The 18,015-nt window shown below is 38.9% G+C and overlaps 1 protein-coding gene across 1 annotated transcript; it reads right to left on the bottom strand.

Moving 5' to 3' along the window:
* Window positions 1-3,849: 3,849 nt before the first annotated feature.
* cav1 (caveolin 1) lies at window positions 3,850-13,614 on the bottom strand. Its single transcript, XM_053631541.1, has 3 exons — window positions 13,457-13,614; window positions 12,502-12,669; window positions 3,850-4,822 (listed from the first exon to the last, which is right to left on the bottom strand). The coding sequence occupies exons 1-3, from the start codon at window positions 13,487-13,489 to the stop codon at window positions 4,481-4,483; spliced, it is 543 nt and encodes a 180-aa protein (XP_053487516.1). The 5' UTR covers window positions 13,490-13,614; the 3' UTR covers window positions 3,850-4,480.
* Window positions 13,615-18,015: the final 4,401 nt, after the last annotated feature.

Here is an 18,015-nt window from a genome sequence, read left to right as displayed (position 1 = left end):
TATCTATCTATCTATCTATCTATCTATCTATGCACTTAATGTCCCCATGAAGTGCCTTGAAATGGATAGTGTTATTTTATGCGTTGAAGTAATTTCCACTGAAACAGGAAATCAGGGCGGGGTATATTGGGTGGCTCCTCCCCCTTTTTTAAATAGCCAATGGCGTTTAGATTCCCTCATAGCCAGGGCTAAGCTGTATTTGACAGTAGGTATCATGAATTTTTATAATTTTGGGGGCGGGGCACTTCGGATTCTAGAGAGCAATTGATTGGACAGAAAATCTGCTGAGAAGCAAAAGTGCAGAATGATGTCATCAAAATTGGTAGTAGAGAAAGACTGTAAAGTTTGAACGCATATATCTTCTAAATGCGAATTTTGTCATTTTGAGTATGCTTCATACTCACATGGGCGGTCATTAGCTCAACCTAGCATGCAGTTCTTGCTAATCTTTTTTTTTTTTTTTTGCCAGCAGGAAGATGCTTTAAATAGTACAATGTAATTGAAGTAAGAATGTACTCTCTACACTGAGAAATGAATTGTATTAACGTGCTGCATTTCCATGACTCTAATTATTTCTGTTGGAAAGTATGCCATTCCAGTGAGTTCCAGTGAATATAACCTCCATGTTCAGCAGTTCGACTTATTAGCCTCTCTCTTAGCACGCAAGCCTTGCATGACTTATTACATCTGACCTTAAAAGTTTATAACTGTGGCGCTACGGTATGACTCAAAAAATCCACTCCCATCACCATCTTAAATAGTATTAATGACCTTGGCGTTGACTTTGCTGAGGTGGACTGCGAAAGCTCCCCTTTTTGGAATCTAGGGAATGAATAAACAGCAGGGCTAATGAGCGAGGACTGGATCTGAAGTGAGCCTGGGTTTAGCTGTTTATTTCACTCAGACTCTCTGCTCTTTAAACACTGCCTAACTGATGTTTATAAAAACCTGGCATGACTCAAAAGGCCAGTGCCATTTTCCTCGGTGAGTTCCTCGGAGATCAGACATGAGAGCTGAACTTAAATCTCATCATGTAAAGTTATAAAGCATTAATACAAATCAGATATGAAGTATATATTTAGAGTGAGATCTAAACTGGACGCTTTAAAATTTTTTAAAGTTTGTTAAAGTTTTATGCTATTTGATCCTAATTTAATTACACGTATGTACAGTCTGTGCGTAGGATTATGTAAAGTTTTAAAGTCCCTAACTTTTAATCAATGTCTACTGCAGCATCCGTGAGAAAGTACTAAGTCCTAAACAATTTTATTGTACAAAAAGAGAAATCCACACTGAACGATTTGCATATTCATCATTATAATAAAAACGCAATCTTCTTCAAGAGCGTCTAAGATTCATTTTATAATGAAATTCACTTATTTTCATTTAACAGTCTCCTACATTACCCACAATGCCATTGGACTACCTGCTGTAGCAGTGTGATGAGATTTAGCTCTCGCGTCATCTCTACTTAAAGAGAGCGATGCAGCTGTGCTTCAGTGCTTTAGACTGTCCGGCTCTCTCACTTCCTAAACTTTACACTCTACTAAAACAGATGCCCGACCTTCATGGTAATACCACCAACACCATCACGTTCGTCATCCCGTAGATCACTAACTAGCTGAGCCGAGTCCCTGGTGTAACATCTGAGTAACTCTATACTGAGTAACTGAGTAACTCTGGGACTCCAGTCCTACAATGCACTCTAGGGTACTCCGGTGTCCTCCCCCAGTTCAAAGATATGCATTGTAGGCTGACTGGCATTTCCAATTTGTCTGTGGTGTGTGATTGTTCCCTGCGATGGGTTGGTACCCTGTCCAGGGTGTCCCCCGCCTTGTGCCCTGAGTCCCCTGGGAATGACTCCAGGCTCCCCTGTGACCCTGTGTAGAATAAGTGGTACAGAAAATGGATGGATGGATGCATACATGAATTATTATATTCACATATAAAAAAGATCTTTTTATGGACTTGTATTACTTGAATTAGTAATAGTCCATTATGGTTATGTTAATTAATAACCTTCCCCACGTGACATCAGAGAAACATACAGCCACTTTAACTTCTCACAGCTATAAAAGAAAATACAGCAAGTAACAAGACAGACCACAAAGTATAACATGGTTTCATTTGATTGTTTTTTAATGTGCACGGCGTGATGTTTACAGTAAAAAGCAGGGAAGGAATGTAAAAAAAAAAAAAAAAAAAACAGCTCTCGCATGGCAAGAGGCTCATTTCATCACACGTTTTCCCATCCTCGGAGACAGCAGGTAGACAGCAAGGCAGCCGAGTCGAAAAAAAAAAAAAAGTGAGCTCAATGGCAGTAGAAAAGAGATTAAGTGCCCCGGTTTCATCAGGAGTCCAAGGGGCTGAAAGATCTTTGCCAGTGTGTGAGTCCGACAGTGAACACATCAAAAAGCAACAAGAATCGATATCTTTATTATTTTTTTTCCAAGCAATTTTTTTCTTTGCACAAAAATATACAGACATACAAACTATGTCATGATGCAATGCACCTTAGCTGATCGATAAATTGTTATGAACAAGAGTAAGGATTGGGGGGGAAAAGAAAAAAGAAAAAAAGTACTTCATGTTCATATAGTGGATGTTTGCAAAAGCAGTGCCTTCATGCTAAAAGCTCGGCCTTCACTGACGCTAAAAGCGTCAGTTCTTAGGTTTTCGTTTTAGAAGCTGTCATTCTGTAATGTCGCTCAAAAAAAAAAAAAAGCCGATTAAAGGATTGCGCGTGTTGCGAAAGCAGGTACAGTCTCTTGTGTTAGCTTATGCTGACCGTTTCACTGAAGTCAGCTCGTTTCGTCTCGTGTTTGGATCACGGTTCAGCAACGGCAGCATGCAGTGTCATGGGCAGTCTCGAAAATCAGCAGGAACACGCCCACTTTATCACTGTATTATTACAAAAACTAATTTTATTATAAAATCCCCCAAAAAATAAACAATGAGTGTATGGAGCCCTGACGAGGACACGAAGAAATACTAACTAGATCATTTTAAAATGGACATAAATTGTGTGCATATGTAAAAAAAAAAAAAAATGGTTTATAATTTTAAACTCGTAACATAACTAAGATACGCACAAGGTTTCAATTTACTGTACGCTATTTGTAGACCATGGTGATTTGTTTATGCTGTTTACATTGGTGTCTTAATATACCTCCTCATTTTGTTGATATTTGTTTACTAAGGTAAAATATAACAGAATTGGGTTACCAATTTACTGTATTCATGCTCTTAATTTGCAAATTAATCGCTTATTAATAAAATTCGAGCCACATTCTCGTTCACGGAAACTGCCATGTCTCTTACTTTTGTTAACGAAAATAGAAAATGAAGTCAAACGTGGGCAAAATGTTATTAAATTGAGAACTAGAAATACAAAACCTGAGAGTGTGGATAAAGTTGATTTCATGGGCTCGATTTAGCATCTCGTGGCCACGTTAAACTAAATCGTTTGTGAAATGGGACGTTCTTAAACGCTTAACGTGGAAAAAAATACCTTATTGTGTAATTACGAAAGCAATGACCAAGCAACACCAACTCTTTAATCTATATTGGGTTTAAGAGGTTTAATCATAGACAGGAGTTATAATTGATGTTTTAACACATTACACCATGTTAAGCTGTTCATTATAAGAAGTTTATAACAAGGGCGGGGGGGGCGGTTAAAGAAATTTGGTGTTTTTCACCATTTTAACACATTAAGCTTCGTTTCCATCTAAAGTTGTTCTTTTACAGTGGGTCCCGATAAATCTTAAATGCTAAATGTGAAGTTTTTGAGGTTATTTTTGTCCTTTAGGCAGTGGAGAGTGTTTATGACGAGATAGGTGTATGAGATTTGTTGTTTTTTGGGGGTTTTTTTTGTTGTTGGTAACTTAAACTATGCTACGCTTTGTCATGTTACGTGTTTTCGGATGTCTCACTAAATAACTCTTTTCCTGGCTCCATATTAGTGACTCTGCACATGGAAAAAGAAAACTTTCTAAAGTTTAGTGAACTTCCACGAGGAATGAAGAACAAAAAAAATAGAGGAAGATGTTAAAAGTTTTGTTAAGACTGAAAAACAGAAGGGGAAAAAAAACGATTGAAATGAATGTGGATTCAAGCATGAATGAAGAGGGACAAAAACAAAAAGGACAGATTCACAGCCTTATCCCAGGAAGCGGAATAAAACGCAAGGCTGATCTGCTGCTCGTTTAGTGATAAACACTAACAAATTACGAAAGAATAAAATCCCTATTAAGATTTCATAAATCCGTAGAGAAGCCCAGACTGGAGGGACTCAAAAGCCTCTCTATTCTTTTCATGTCATCCTCTTCAACATGAAGGGCTTTTTTTTTCTTGCTCTCTCTCTCCTTTTTTAATCTTTATTCCCCTCCTTCTGAGACTCCACCCACTCCACAAGAACACCCCCCATCCCCCCACCCCCCCTTCCCCAGCCTGAATTCTTCCTTCACTTTGTATGCTCCTACACCACCTTCGTGCTGGTGACGCGGACGTTGCTGAAGCATTTCCCCATGGCTTCGAACAGCGGGTCGCAGAAGGTGTGCACGCAGATGGAGTAGACCTGGCTGACACAGTGGATCTCGATCAGGTAGCTCTTCACGCACGGCACCACGGCCCAGATGTGCAGGAAGGACAGGATGGCGAAGAAGAGGCCCCAGATCAGCGCCAGGGGGATGCCCACCAGCGCCGTCAGCAGCCGGTAGAACCAATACTTGCTGACCGTGAACGTGGTGAAGCTGGCTTTCCACACACCATCAAAGCTGTAGGTGCCTGGAGGCTCAGCGATCACATCCTCGAAGTCCACCTGCACGGAGACCAGGATCTCGGTTACGTTCAGGAATAAACCGTAAAATTCCATACATGATGAAGAAAATACTGTGTTCCTATAGCAACACATCCAAAAGTGTTTTATTCCACTTATACCACTTCACCAAAATAACAATAGGACCTATATGCATTCATAGCTACATTTAACAATGTGAAACATCCATGAAACAAGTTCCTGTTCTCACTTACGTTGTAGCTAGGAAGCGAAGAAATGTTGGGTAACAAGTGTTGAAAGTCGCCAAAGAAGATTCTGGCTGACTTTCACGACATGTTAGTAATATTGACCTTGTAGATCCAGTGTAAAACTACAGAAGTCGGCTTCAGACAACAGAAATGCCATTCGTTACAGTTAAGAGTTAATCTAAAAGGACAGTTTCCTAAAAATATCATAAAGTTGAGATCATCTTCTCTGATATGATAGCGTTCAATGTGATGCTCACACCACCATTTCATTGACTCAGCCTAGAACTCTAAAGAAATAGTTTCGCTTAAATTTAATGTCCAGATTTCTTATTGTGTTGATTTTAAAATGTTAACGCATTAAACAGTTAAGTGTTTAAAGGCTAGGCTAAACGCTTATAATGTTTAAGGGCTAAAATATTAAAAGGTTAAAACATCTAGTTAGTTATGCGGGATATGTTATGCCAGCTGGTCGCTAACTGGTTGCTAGGGTGTTGCTAGGCACTTGCTATTGTATTCCATGCAGCTGGTAGGGTGTTGCTAAGTCGCTAAATGGCTGCTATGGGGTTGTTAGGGTGTTGCTATGTGATTACTATGGTATCCAGACTGGTTGCTAGAGTGTTACTAGGTGGTTGCTATGGTATTCCAGCTGATGCTAAGGTGTTGCTATGGTATTCCAAGTGGGTGCTAGGGTGTTACTCATTGGTTGTTGCTAGATGACTGCTATGGGGTTCTTAATTCATTGATAAGGTGATGCTAGGTGTTTTCTATGGTATTCCATGTGGTTGCAATGAGTTTGCTAGGTGGTTGCCAACCCTGGTGGTTTCTGGGTTCTAACTGTAGTTGGTTGTTATGGAATCTCAGCTGGTTGCTAGCAAGCTAATTGGTTGTTATCGTGTTCCACGGGGTTGTTAGGGTGTTACTGAGTGGAGCATGACCTAAAATCATCTGAAGGAAGGACCAATGACCCACTGAACCATTCCCCATATATTCCTTTGTTGGATTGGAGCATTTGGAGCATTGTTATGTGGCAACCATAATTCTAATCTTTCCAAGAAGCACAAGCACGCTATTCCTATGTCGAATCTATGATTGTGCCAAAATGTTGGGCAGAAGAAAAAGAAGGAAAATAAGGAGAAAAGGTAACTGCTGAAACTGTAAACTGTGACACTGATACTTTGATCCAAATATTTTTGTACAGCTCATGTTATATCCATGCAGACATTTTTCCAAACTATTAAACCTGTTACTGTTAAAATACATTCTCCCTCCATAAAAACACCAGTTCTTATTGTTTGATCAAGCCTGTGCAAGGTACAACATAGTGAGTGTGCATGGAACAACAAAAACAAAACAAAACGATTCACCGTTATCAATATCACACCATGGTACGGGGTATTTCCAGTTCACCACCCACATCCACTCCACATTCCTCAGAGACAGCTCCGTTACACAATGCAGTGGTCTCATGTGAGTATTAAACCCTCACTCACGCAACGGGCGCTATCTATCACACCGCACTTCATAAATCACACTCAAAGTTCAACCGAGAGCTGACGTTTACCATAAAAAAATCGTCCGTAGATCTGTGCACCTGCTTCTACTCTGAATATGTGTCAGTGTGTGTTACGAAATGAAAAACAAACACATTCAGAAGTGTCCTGAAGTACTATTTATACCACAGTGCTGTTGAGTTCTGAATTCTGACTGGTCAGAAGGTGTGCTCGTAATAATACGTTACCGTTTCTATAGTATTACAGATTACAACATGTGCTGTTATTTAATAATAAAAAATGTATACTATAATCTGTTTATAATGTGTTTGTTTAGCGTTTATGGAAGGAGTCTCCAGTGTCGGCACTTTGTAACGGTTTTCTGACTTCTTCAGGACGGAGGAGTTTTTATAACCTCCCATTAACACCCAAAATGAAAGACTATAAGACGTGGAATCAGCTGAAAGCACTGCAGCTGGATTCCAGTCTCTGTACAGCAGAGGAATTCAATCTGCCTTCAAACATTCATCTGCTCGCTCATTCATCAATCTAACTGACCGTACGCAGTTCCAAAACTACGAGTATCGACAAAACTGTATTGAATGAGCTGTAAAGACTCTCTATATGCTCTCCTGTAAATACATATAGATGACAATTTTCTCAAAGAAAATAAATTACTCTTCTGGACAACATATTTTCCTCCAGCTCCTGATCATAACAGCTTGGGTTCATGATTGTAAACAGAAATGCCTTTTCAAATGCTATTTAAACGAAAGCATGAACGTTCTGTATCAAAATCTTACTTCAAAGTGAAAGTAAAAGCTTAAATGTATTTACAAAGTAAATCGTTTTAACTGAAATTAGTGTTTTTTTGTTAATTGCTTTTTGTCCCCAGCATGGTATCTCACTTGAAAATTCATCACAATCTGGAAAGCTTCATTGACCAGGACTCCCTAAAAGAAGAGATCTTGCATCTCAAAGAGACTTTCCTGGCTAAATAAATGATAAATAAAATAAAATAATATTTTGTTTTGTTTGTTTTGCTGAGATTCTTTTTTTTTTTCAAGTAACTTCAATGTATTAAGCATTTCTTGTCCAAATGTAATGGATTTGTAGTATACCTAGAAACTGGTACGGACTTACTGTAGGTAAGGAATAAAACACAACAACAGGATGTGCTGTTACAGGAAAATAATCAACACTACCACCTAGTATCCTATAACAGCATGTCCTGAAGTGTTTTATTCCTCTAATTCCACCGCAATTTACCAATGATTACATTTTATGCATTTATTAGACAACGACACGTATTATTTTTTATCCAGTTATAATTACAATGTTGTGGGGTGTCTGCAAACCAGGTTTCTGTTATCGCGTATTACTTTCTCTTTCTCTCTCTCTCGAACTTAATTAGACAAAAATAAACATAAAAATATACAGCTTATCATGTTACCGAGAAACCACAAAAAGCTTAACCTCCTCTGTCCTGAAGATATTGGAAAACTTCTGACTGTTCCTGTTAAGCACTGACACTGGAGACTCCTTGTTAAATAAACACGTCCTTAGTGAAAACTTCAACATATTAATGGTTACGCGTTGTTTTTTTTGTTTGTTTGTTTGTTTGTTTGTTTGTTTTTAAACCATTTGTTTGGGGGCATCGTCCACATTCACAAGTCCCCGTGAATGAGCTGTTACTATAGAATTGATAACGTATTAGAACTAGCGCATTAATATAAACCTAAAATGATAGAAAATGAATCAACACTTTCTGACCAATCAGAATCCAGAATTCAGAATCCAACAGCTCTGTGGTGTAAATATAGTTAATAAATGATCCACTTTGGTCTTTGGTGATTTGTAACGACTCACCTCCTTTTAAAAAAATTAAATAAACACAAGTATTAATTTTTTTGTTTGTTTGTTTAATTTCAGTTATACTCGGCTATACTGGTACTTTAGTACAGTTTGTATGTCCAGTTAGTTCAGTGCTTTATAGATGTTAGAACAATGATGAATCTCTGCATTGTCCCAGTTATTTAGGGAAAACTCTTATTCTTCTGCGCAACAGACTTCTTTTAATTTATCACCCAGAGCAGCTGAATGCATTTTAGCATCGTGACAGCGCTGCTTTGAAAAACTTCAGTGATGTGATCTAAAACTCAACGCCAACCAAAGAAAGTATTGTTGTGGATCACTTTCACATTAGTCAACTGGATCCTCTTAGCGGCTTTGATGCATGGAGGACGTGATGAAGTGTGTTAGGGCAGTTGATAAGTGGGAAGTAAGTAAGCCTCGGTCCTCCCTCTCTGGCCTCGCTGTGCACTAGATGGAGTCTCTGAAGGAATCGGGCTCCAGTGTGCTATTAAAAGAATGCTTTTTTTATGAGGGGAAAAAAGCCTTCAGTTCCAAGGGAAAGGTACTTTTGCGTTTTTAGAGGAACTGTGATGTGGGTGGTGGATTCAGCTCGAGAACCACAGGGCCGAGTGCCAGCTGCCTGCCTGGAGGAACACCCTATGTGTGTGAGTGTGTGTGTGTGTGTGTGTGTGTGTGTGCGTGTGTAAGAGGATGATGGAAATGTAGATGGGAATTCCCTGCTTTCATCCCATACGCAAGACCACAAGATAATACGCCCACTTTTGTGTCTCCTGTCACAAGGCCAGTGAGAAATGGAAAAGCAAAAAGTTGTTTTTTTTGTTTTTTTTTTTAAAGCGTCTAGAGCTCGTCTTGTGGATCCAATTTGTGGACAAATCATAAGCTTTTTTGTATTCCGGATCTCCTCAGGGGGAGAGTGACTCATGCTCATGCATCTTTCATTTAATAGCTGCTTTTATCCATTTTTTCATTCTGAGGAGAAAGAAATGTACTCTGTACTCACTATGACACTTAAGATTGACACGCTGCATGCACCCCCCGCCCCCCGCCCCCCCTCTCTCTCTAGGCATGACTCCACACCCTGGAAAAATTTGTGCTAAGAATGTTAGGAGTGAAAAAACTTTTCTCAAAAACAGGAAGCTTGAAATATTTCCTCTGTTCCAGCTGAGACCTGAAGCCATTGATTGCTCTGCTACGTTTGTGACGGCCCGTCTCTGTACGTGGAAGTCACCGCAAAACCAGAATAGTATTCATTCAAAGGAACATTTTGACATGGTCTCAGCTTGGTAGTATGACTCAAACCATCCATCCATTTTCTATACCGCTTACCCTTCAGGGTCGCGGGGAACCAGGAGCGTATCCCAGGGAGCATCGGGCACAAGGCGAGGTACACACTGGACGGGGTGCCAATGACTCAAACCATTTCAGAGCTAATTGTTCCTGTGACGATGTGACACGGCCGCTGCAGTAGCTGCTCAGGACCGGACTTGACTTCTGCTTATGTGTTGCTTTCTGTGTTAAATTAACTTGTTTGAGTCGAGCTTGACACAAATTTAATCCAGCGTTGTCATGACGATACCAAAAATACTTAAAAGAATGCATTCAGTTGGTTAATGTTGCGTCATCTGGATGAAAATGAGAGTTTCTGTTTCTAAATGAAAACCTGTTTTTACTCCAATAACATTTTGGAAACAAACTTCTTTTTTTCTCTTTTGGCTTTTACATAACGGTCTTTTTTTTCCCCTCTAGCATTTCGGCAGACTGCCTTCTCACTGCCAAGATTAGTCTCTCACTCTCTCTCTCTCTCTCTCTCTCTCTCTCTCTCTCTCTCAATCTCTCTCACACTCACTCACTCTCTCTGGACAAGAATTGTTCACCACTGGATTCTCCCTATATGGTATTTTTTAAAGAGGATCACACAACATGGCCATGTCTCAATCCATCATGATCTGCTTTTTGCCAATACGTTACTCAAAACAGACAATGTGTCTAAATGTATACAAGAACAATATGAACGTTATTCATTCTTTTTTTTTTTTTTTGACTAGAAACCTTGTCAGAAAGGTTCACATCACATCCGGTTGAGAGTAGAAGTTGGTGCTTTGGGACTGTGATCCCGTTGGGCACAGCTAAAAAAAAAATGAACATGAAAGTTTGGTGCTGTGTGACACATTTAAAGTGTGCATTCATTCATCCTTAGTAACTGCCTGGTCAGGGTCATGCTGGTTTAAATTAGGATAAGCATTTTAGGAAACAGAAACAGTTACATTTCTTTTAGTGATGTAGCTGAGGCCAAGGAACCGCCAGAGCCAGAATTCACACACTAAAATGACACTGCTGACTTTTCTACCTCTGGGGTTTATCCAGTGTTTTCCAGTGTTTCCAGGGTTTAAATCCAAATACAGATATAGATACTTGGAACATTAAACAGGCTCAGATATAGATACATATAGCGGTATACCAGAAATCCTCACACAGGGGCGTGTCAGCTGTCAGCTATGTTGCCCTCCAAGTGGTGCAACAATCAGAAAAAAACAACTAATGTATGTTTAATTCTTTGTGATCAATTATTCACCACATTTTGAGGGTTTAATATTAATATTACTCAACAGTAACTCACAATTTACTCACAGTAAAAAGCCATTACTTAATATATTAATAGGGCAATACTTAACGCTCAAAATGGCAGCTGTATATGACATAAGTCCTGCCGCTCAGGGACAAAAATCACATTTTTGGTTAAGACGTTAGCATAAAAACTTACACTACATATAGTGTGCTTTGCTTTATTTAATTTGCTTTGTGCTATTGGAGTCAAGAAGCAGACATTATATACGCAAATCTTATGTATCTGTTTCTGCCACACAGGTCTCTCTTCATTTAAGTAAATATAGTCTTTTATGAGTGGAAATAATTAACCAGGAGTGACGCTAAGATGGCTGCCGAGTAGACCGACTTTACCAGTAATGCAGGTCTTTCTCCAAAATCTCTTACGTTAAACACTTGCATATAGGATAACACTTATTAAAAAAAATAAACGACTGTAAACAATTAAATTGTGCTGCTCAGATCATTATCTGCAAGTTACCTCAAAAGATATAGACAGCGCCTCCTGGTGGTCATGCTAGGTCACAGGCTAGCTACACACAGCTGGTCATAAACAAAGTCTGTTCTGGGTTTAAGCACCACTGTAGGTGTGTGTATCCACATCGTTACAGTAAGAAAGGAAATGTTGATATTTTATATTTTATGCTTGTAACCTCAAAGACTGATCTGAGTCGTTGAAAGCTGTGTTTGGCAATGATAGAACATGTCAATATTTTGGAAAATAAGCCGTTATTATTAAAACGGCCTCAAAAATCTGTCCTGCATGAAGTTTGTGTATGTATTTGTAAAAAAAAAAAAAAAAATTATAAATAAATAAAAGGTTTGAAATGCAATGTTGTTATTACTAATTATCATATTAAGTTACGCCTTTCCATTAAAACGTTAAGTATTTATGTTAATATTTCCAAAATGGTAACTCAAGAAGATTTCAGTGGCGTAAAAAAAGCACTTGGTGTTGGCTTGTCAAACCCAAACCACACCCCTCAGTGTCATTCCAGCAGTGATGGTGCAAGGCTGCGTCCCAAACCACACAGGCTTCTGAAATAGTATATCAATGACACGTTACTATACTATAGATAAAGTGTTCTTTGGCACTACTAAGTATCCCACAGTGGTATAGTATATGATAATTTAGGTTTGGTGATTGACTGAAGTCACTAAAGTGTCACTGGGGTGTTAAGCCTGCACGAGCTCAATCTAAAAATTACATCAAAAATGAAATCCAAGTCAGATGTGTTTTAAAACTCACTGGATAGATGATGATTTCACAAGGACACCACTGCTTGTGTCCCTGCTCTGGTTCTTATCCTCTCAGGACTGCTTCTAGTGGAAACTTTGACCAGCCTGAGACACATCTTCTGCGCTTTCTACCTTGCAAAAATTCTTTCTCGGTTTTGAAATACGCCTCGATATAGTTTCAGGGTACGATTAAAACCATTACTAAATCTAAGTGTCAGTGCACTTGCTTGTAGAAAGAGAGATTTAAAAAAAAAAAAAGTCTCACCTTAACTACATGATCGTTTAAATGCTTCGGGTCCCGGTTGACCAGGTCTATCTCCTTGGTGTGCACGTCCTGCAAGGTCTTCTCGTGGATGCTGTCGCTGTCCATGTCTTTGTTGTTTGGCTTGTATATGTTCCCCTGTTTCCTGATGAATGGTGAGTGAACGTATTCCTACACAGGGTGCCAAGGAAATAGCACAAATCAGAATGAGGGAAAAACTGCAAATGGGGTTGGAAGAGCAAGCAGGGAGCACCTCGGCGCATTCCCCTGGCATGGGATGGTTTTAAATGAGAGGAGAAGTACAGCACCACACCCCTCTCTCTCTCTCTCTCTCTCTCTCTCTCTCCAGTAGAAACTGTAGTTCCACCACAAGGGGTCATCACCAAACACTGTGCGCGCGCGCATCCGCACCAAACAAGCTTCTAGAAATAACTTAAACCTGATGCAGGTTTGTTTCAAATGAAAATAAAATTTGAATTCAAATGTTGCGTAATACCATGCAATCACTAACAATGAAACGCGGTCGCACGCGGACTCAGTGTTTATGATCCGTAGGACCTTTGCGCACGAGCCGGCGCCCGAAAATTACACACCATGATAAATATCACTACCATGAAAAGAGATATTTTGACGTACACCTATAATGGTGTAACCTACTGAATCCCTTCATCTGTAGCTAGTATGAGGAGAAAGAGGCGCTGTAAAAAATAAAAATAAAAATAATAAAAAGTTTGCAGAGAAAAAAAAAAAAAAAAGATAAACCCGTGCCAAAAGCGATAACGCACGCGAACTGGCAGAACTCGCGCGCGGAAAACGTGCCAACACCGGACCCAGGTGTAAATCCCCCGAGGTCACACAATCCAGGGAGGGGCTGGAGATTACAGGAGAATGCAACGCCAGTATTTCCATCAAAGGAAAACGAACTATAATGAAATATTCTCGGTTAACTCGGCCTTACCTCGGTTTCTCCGTCTTTAGGACCGCCGGTCATGCTGCCGCGCGCGCGCTCTACACTGTGCACAGGAGTGTGTGTGTGTGCGCGCGTGTGTGTGTGTACGAGAGATACAGTGACTTTACAGATGAAGCGCTGTGGGAGGCGACGGCACGGTGCTCACACCACACACACACACACACACACCGACACTGACGGTAGTAAAAAAAAAAAAAAAAAAAAAAACATCCAGTCGTGAATTAACACTGCTTTAACTTCACACAAGTCCAAAACACCTACATGAAAAACTCGTTTAACTCTTTTGGTGTTCATTTAGACTTACTTGAATTAGTTCAACACAACATGGGTATTAATTAGACACCTTAAGGGTTAATGTATTTGTAGCACTGTTAGAGCAGGACTGTTTGAGCTGTTGATTTATTATTGCAAGACTTAAATCACGTGACCCTGCAGCTTCAGGAGTGTAGTGTTTATCATGGGTGTGGGATGTCAATTTTTTTTTTTTTTTTTTTATGTTAACGATATTCATTATTTGGAGGCATTGGATTTTTATTTTTTCATTTCATTATTGGTTAGTTAATTATACAGAATTCTTAATCCCAGCACAATCCATAAGAGAACCTAATGTTATGTTAGCTTTGACGTTATGTTAGGCCTTGGTGTTTAGTGTTTTAGTGTAATAGCACTGTGTTTATTCAGCAGCATAAGAGTTCATTACGGACAGTAGGAATGCAGAAGCCTACACACCACAATGCCGGATGGAGTCTGAAGCAGGCTGTCTGAGATGTTCAACATCAGCATCCGATACCGCCCCTCCATCACAATACTCTGTGTCCTGTCATCACGTCAAATACCCCGAGAGCTTCAAGTATTCATACTAACATCACTAATAATAGCCAAAAAGGTCATACGACTTAAACTGGAAAGACAAAACGGGAAAACATCCTCATCATTAGAAATAATACAGCAGCCATTAGTGCTGCTGGGGAAAAAAAAAACCCAATAGAAAGCCTCATAACATTTGTAATGGTTATTACCGGTTATTACCAGTAGAGAGCCTATTGTTTTGACCTGTGGATCTCTACTGATAATTTGTTACCTTCTATTGGTGGCATGTTATGTTTAATGGATAACATTAATGACTGGGAATGGTTTATTGGTTAGCTGATGGTTTGTAATGGTATTTCTCTTGTTTCTATTATTTTTGTCAGCTGGGAGACACAGAAGCAAATCAAATTTAGAGACCAGGTCCCTCTTCCTGACAAGCTTGCCAGTTGATAACTATCACGTAAGAAATTATTTTATCATATTTTCCTATAAGACACTATAAAGGTTGTCCAGTCCTGATGTTTCATTACTTCACATTGTCTTGTACTATTATGTTCCTTATTATTATGTTCCTCTATTATGTGTTAAACACCAGTAACAAGTAGAACCCTGTAGTGGTTTCTATCATTGCAGTACTGTAGAGTACATTTAACCTGGTGTATAGTATTGTTTATTCAACAGCTGTTCATTTCACACTGTAAGAGTTCAATCAAGTTTGTTAAACATGTTTGGCATTAAATCAACCCTGCAGGTGTTCATTCACACACCGATACTGAGGACAATGTAGCTGAATTTACACAGCATGTGACTTTATTGACCACTGATGTACTAACACAGTAAGAGTAAATTCAGTGCTAAGAGTTATTTAATAAGTTTGACACTAAATTGCTAACTAAATAAAGCATTAATTGATTGAATTAATTGAACATGTATGTGTGACTTTGACTGATAACTTAATACTGCAAGACTTAATTTAACACTGAGGTAGTGATTCAGTACAATTTAGAATACAGAGCACATTGGGACTGGGATCACAGCGGAATCATGTGTAAAAATGACACGTGGAAGAAATAAATTGAGTGTAAAAAAAATCATGTGGAAAGAAATGAATCAAGTGTAAAAAATTACATGTGGAAAGAAATGAATCAAATGTAAAAATCACATGTGGAAAGAAATTAATTGTGTAAAAATCACATGGAAAAAAATGAATTGTGTGTAAAAATAACGTGGACAGTAATGAATCGTGTGTAAAACTCACATGGAAAGAAACTAATTAAGAGTAAAAATCACGTGTAAAGAAATGAATCATATATGTAAAAATTGCATGTGGAAAGAAATGAATCGTGTGCAAAAATCACATGTGGAAAGGAATTAATTATGTCACAAAATTAACACGGAACGAAATGAACCATGTGTAAAGATCACGTGGACAGGAATGAATCGTGTGTAAAAATCACGTGGACAGGAATGATTGTGCATAAAAATCACGTGGACAGGAATGATTGTGCATAAAAATCACGTGGACAGGAATGATTATGCATAAAAATCACATGTGGACAGGAATGAATCGTGTGTAAAAATCACATGTGGGCAGGAATGAATCGTCTGTAAAAATCACATGCAGTAAGGAATGAATCATGTGTTAAAATCACATGCGGGAAGGAATGAATCATGTGTTAAAATCACATGTGGACAGGAATGAATCATGTGTAAAAATCACATGTGGACAGGAATGAATCATGTGTTAAAATCACGTGGACAGGAATGAATCGTGTGTAAAAATCACATGTCGAAAGGAATGAATCATCTGTAAAAAAAATTGCATGTGGAAAGAAATGAATCGTGTGCAAAAATCACATGTGGAAAGGAATTAATTATGTCACAAAATTAACATGGAACGAAATTTACCATGTGTAAAAATTACATGTGGGAAGGAATGAATCGTGTGTAAAAATCACATGTGGACAGGAATGAATCGTGCATAAAAATCACGTGGACAGGAATGAATCGTGTGTAAAAATCACATGTGGGCAGGAATGAATCGTGTGTAAAAATCACATGTGGGCAGGAATAAATCGTGTTTAAAAATCGCATGTGGGCAGGAATGAATCGTGCGTAAAAATCACATGCGGGAAGGAATGAATCATGTGTTAAAATCACATGCGGACAGGAATGAATCATGTGTAAAAATCACATGCGGGAAGGAATGAATCATGCTTTAAAATCACATGTGGGAAGGAATAAATCATGTGTTAAAATCACATGTGGACAGGAACGAATCATGTGTAAAAATCGCGTGGACAGGAATGAATCGTGTGTAAAAATCACATGTCGGAAGGAATGAATCATCTGTAAAAATCACATGTGGACAGGAATGAATCATGTGTAAAAATCACATGTGGGAAGGAATGAATCGTGTGTGTAAAAATAAAAACACATGCACTATGAGTTGAAATATGCAACACATTTTAACTTTCGCATGTGAAGTTCGTGACTTTTCTGTGCACCAAAACCGGATTTTCAGTATGTGATATTCAAAGTGTGGAAGGAATTTAAGCTGTCTGCTGCTGATGAACAATAGCTGGAGGTCATTTCCTGAGGGAACAGAAAGAAATCTAGGCAAATTCTCGCTCAGAAGCTGGCAATAAAGCATGCTTGAGCTGCGAGCGGGAGGCGAGGGCGTGTTGTAACTAAGCAACCATTTACTTCACAACTCAGGTGACAGTACGATCAGGGGGCGTGGCCTAGACTGAGCTGAAGCAACAGGTGAGGAAAATAGGAACCAAACACCATAGGGGTTATTCAGTTAAATAAGTGGAATAAACAAACTCTGCTCGACTCTGATCATGCGAAACAGCAACATATTTCTGTTACTCACTTTTTAATATGTTTACTTTTTAGACACACAGCTCTGAATTGCTCTCTGACTGGTATGAGTTGTTTAGCTGGGTCAGGGGTTGGCATGGATCTGATGCAAAATGGAAAGGCATAAAATAAAAGATAAGGGCTATAAAAGAAGGGCTTTTGTTTGAAAGGGTGTGTGTGAGTGTGTGTAGTGAAGGTATTTCTCTACAGCCTGTCTTTGGGAGTGATTGAGAATCTTGTGATCAAGTAAAAAAGAAAAACAGTCCTCCAACACGGTGTTGCTGTCACTTCATTAGCTACAGTTGAGTGCAAATGTTTGTACACCCTTAGAAGAAAATGAAGTTGTTAATTTATAGCATTAAGATATTAATGCTATAAATGTGTTCTTCAAATGTAACAAAAAGTGTTTAAATATTGCATGTTATGTAAGATTTGATTACTGAAAATGACATCAGTAGGAAGAATTCAGTAGACAGTTCCTCCGAGCATCTCCTTCTGGGTATGATGTAAATAATCTCTAATAATTTTCCCTCCATTTGCCGCTAATATCTTCTGATCTTTGGACTTCTTTTTAAAACGTTTTTGGATTGCCTTCTGTTTCCGAATACTCCTATAAGTAGGCTAATTGGGATGCAGCAACTATTAAAGGGGAAACACAAAACAGGTGAGTATGATCAACAGGAGAGCAATAGCATCTGACCAGGTCATGTGACATGGTTGTAGTTTGATAGGTGGCCGTAACTGTAAAACGGCGGTACTATTTTTTTTTTCCCACTTAGACAGGAATATGCAATATACAAGTACACTCTCAGGAATAAAAGAGAGCTAAGCTGTACTTTTTTCTTCACACTGGACTGTTACAATAAAGCGTC

The sequence above is a fragment of the Ictalurus furcatus genome, chromosome 8, assembly GCF_023375685.1.
Source record: "Ictalurus furcatus strain D&B chromosome 8, Billie_1.0, whole genome shotgun sequence".
Classification (NCBI taxonomy): domain Eukaryota; kingdom Metazoa; phylum Chordata; class Actinopteri; order Siluriformes; family Ictaluridae; genus Ictalurus; species Ictalurus furcatus.
This window is presented reverse-complemented; position numbering and strand designations above follow the sequence as displayed.

What these genes read in the sequence shown, in the direction of transcription:
- cav1 (XM_053631541.1), bottom strand. Translation starts at nt 13,489, where the DNA reads ATGACCGGCGGTCCTAAAGACGGAGAAACCGAG. An exon ending in CTAAAGACGGAGAAACCGAG is followed by an intron (nt 12,670 to 13,456) that starts GTAAGGCCGAGT and finishes CACCCTGTGTAG; the next exon opens with GAATACGTTCACTCACCATT. An exon ending in TAAACGATCATGTAGTTAAG is followed by an intron (nt 4,823 to 12,501) that starts GTGAGACTTTTT and finishes GTCTCCGTGCAG; the next exon opens with GTGGACTTCGAGGATGTGAT.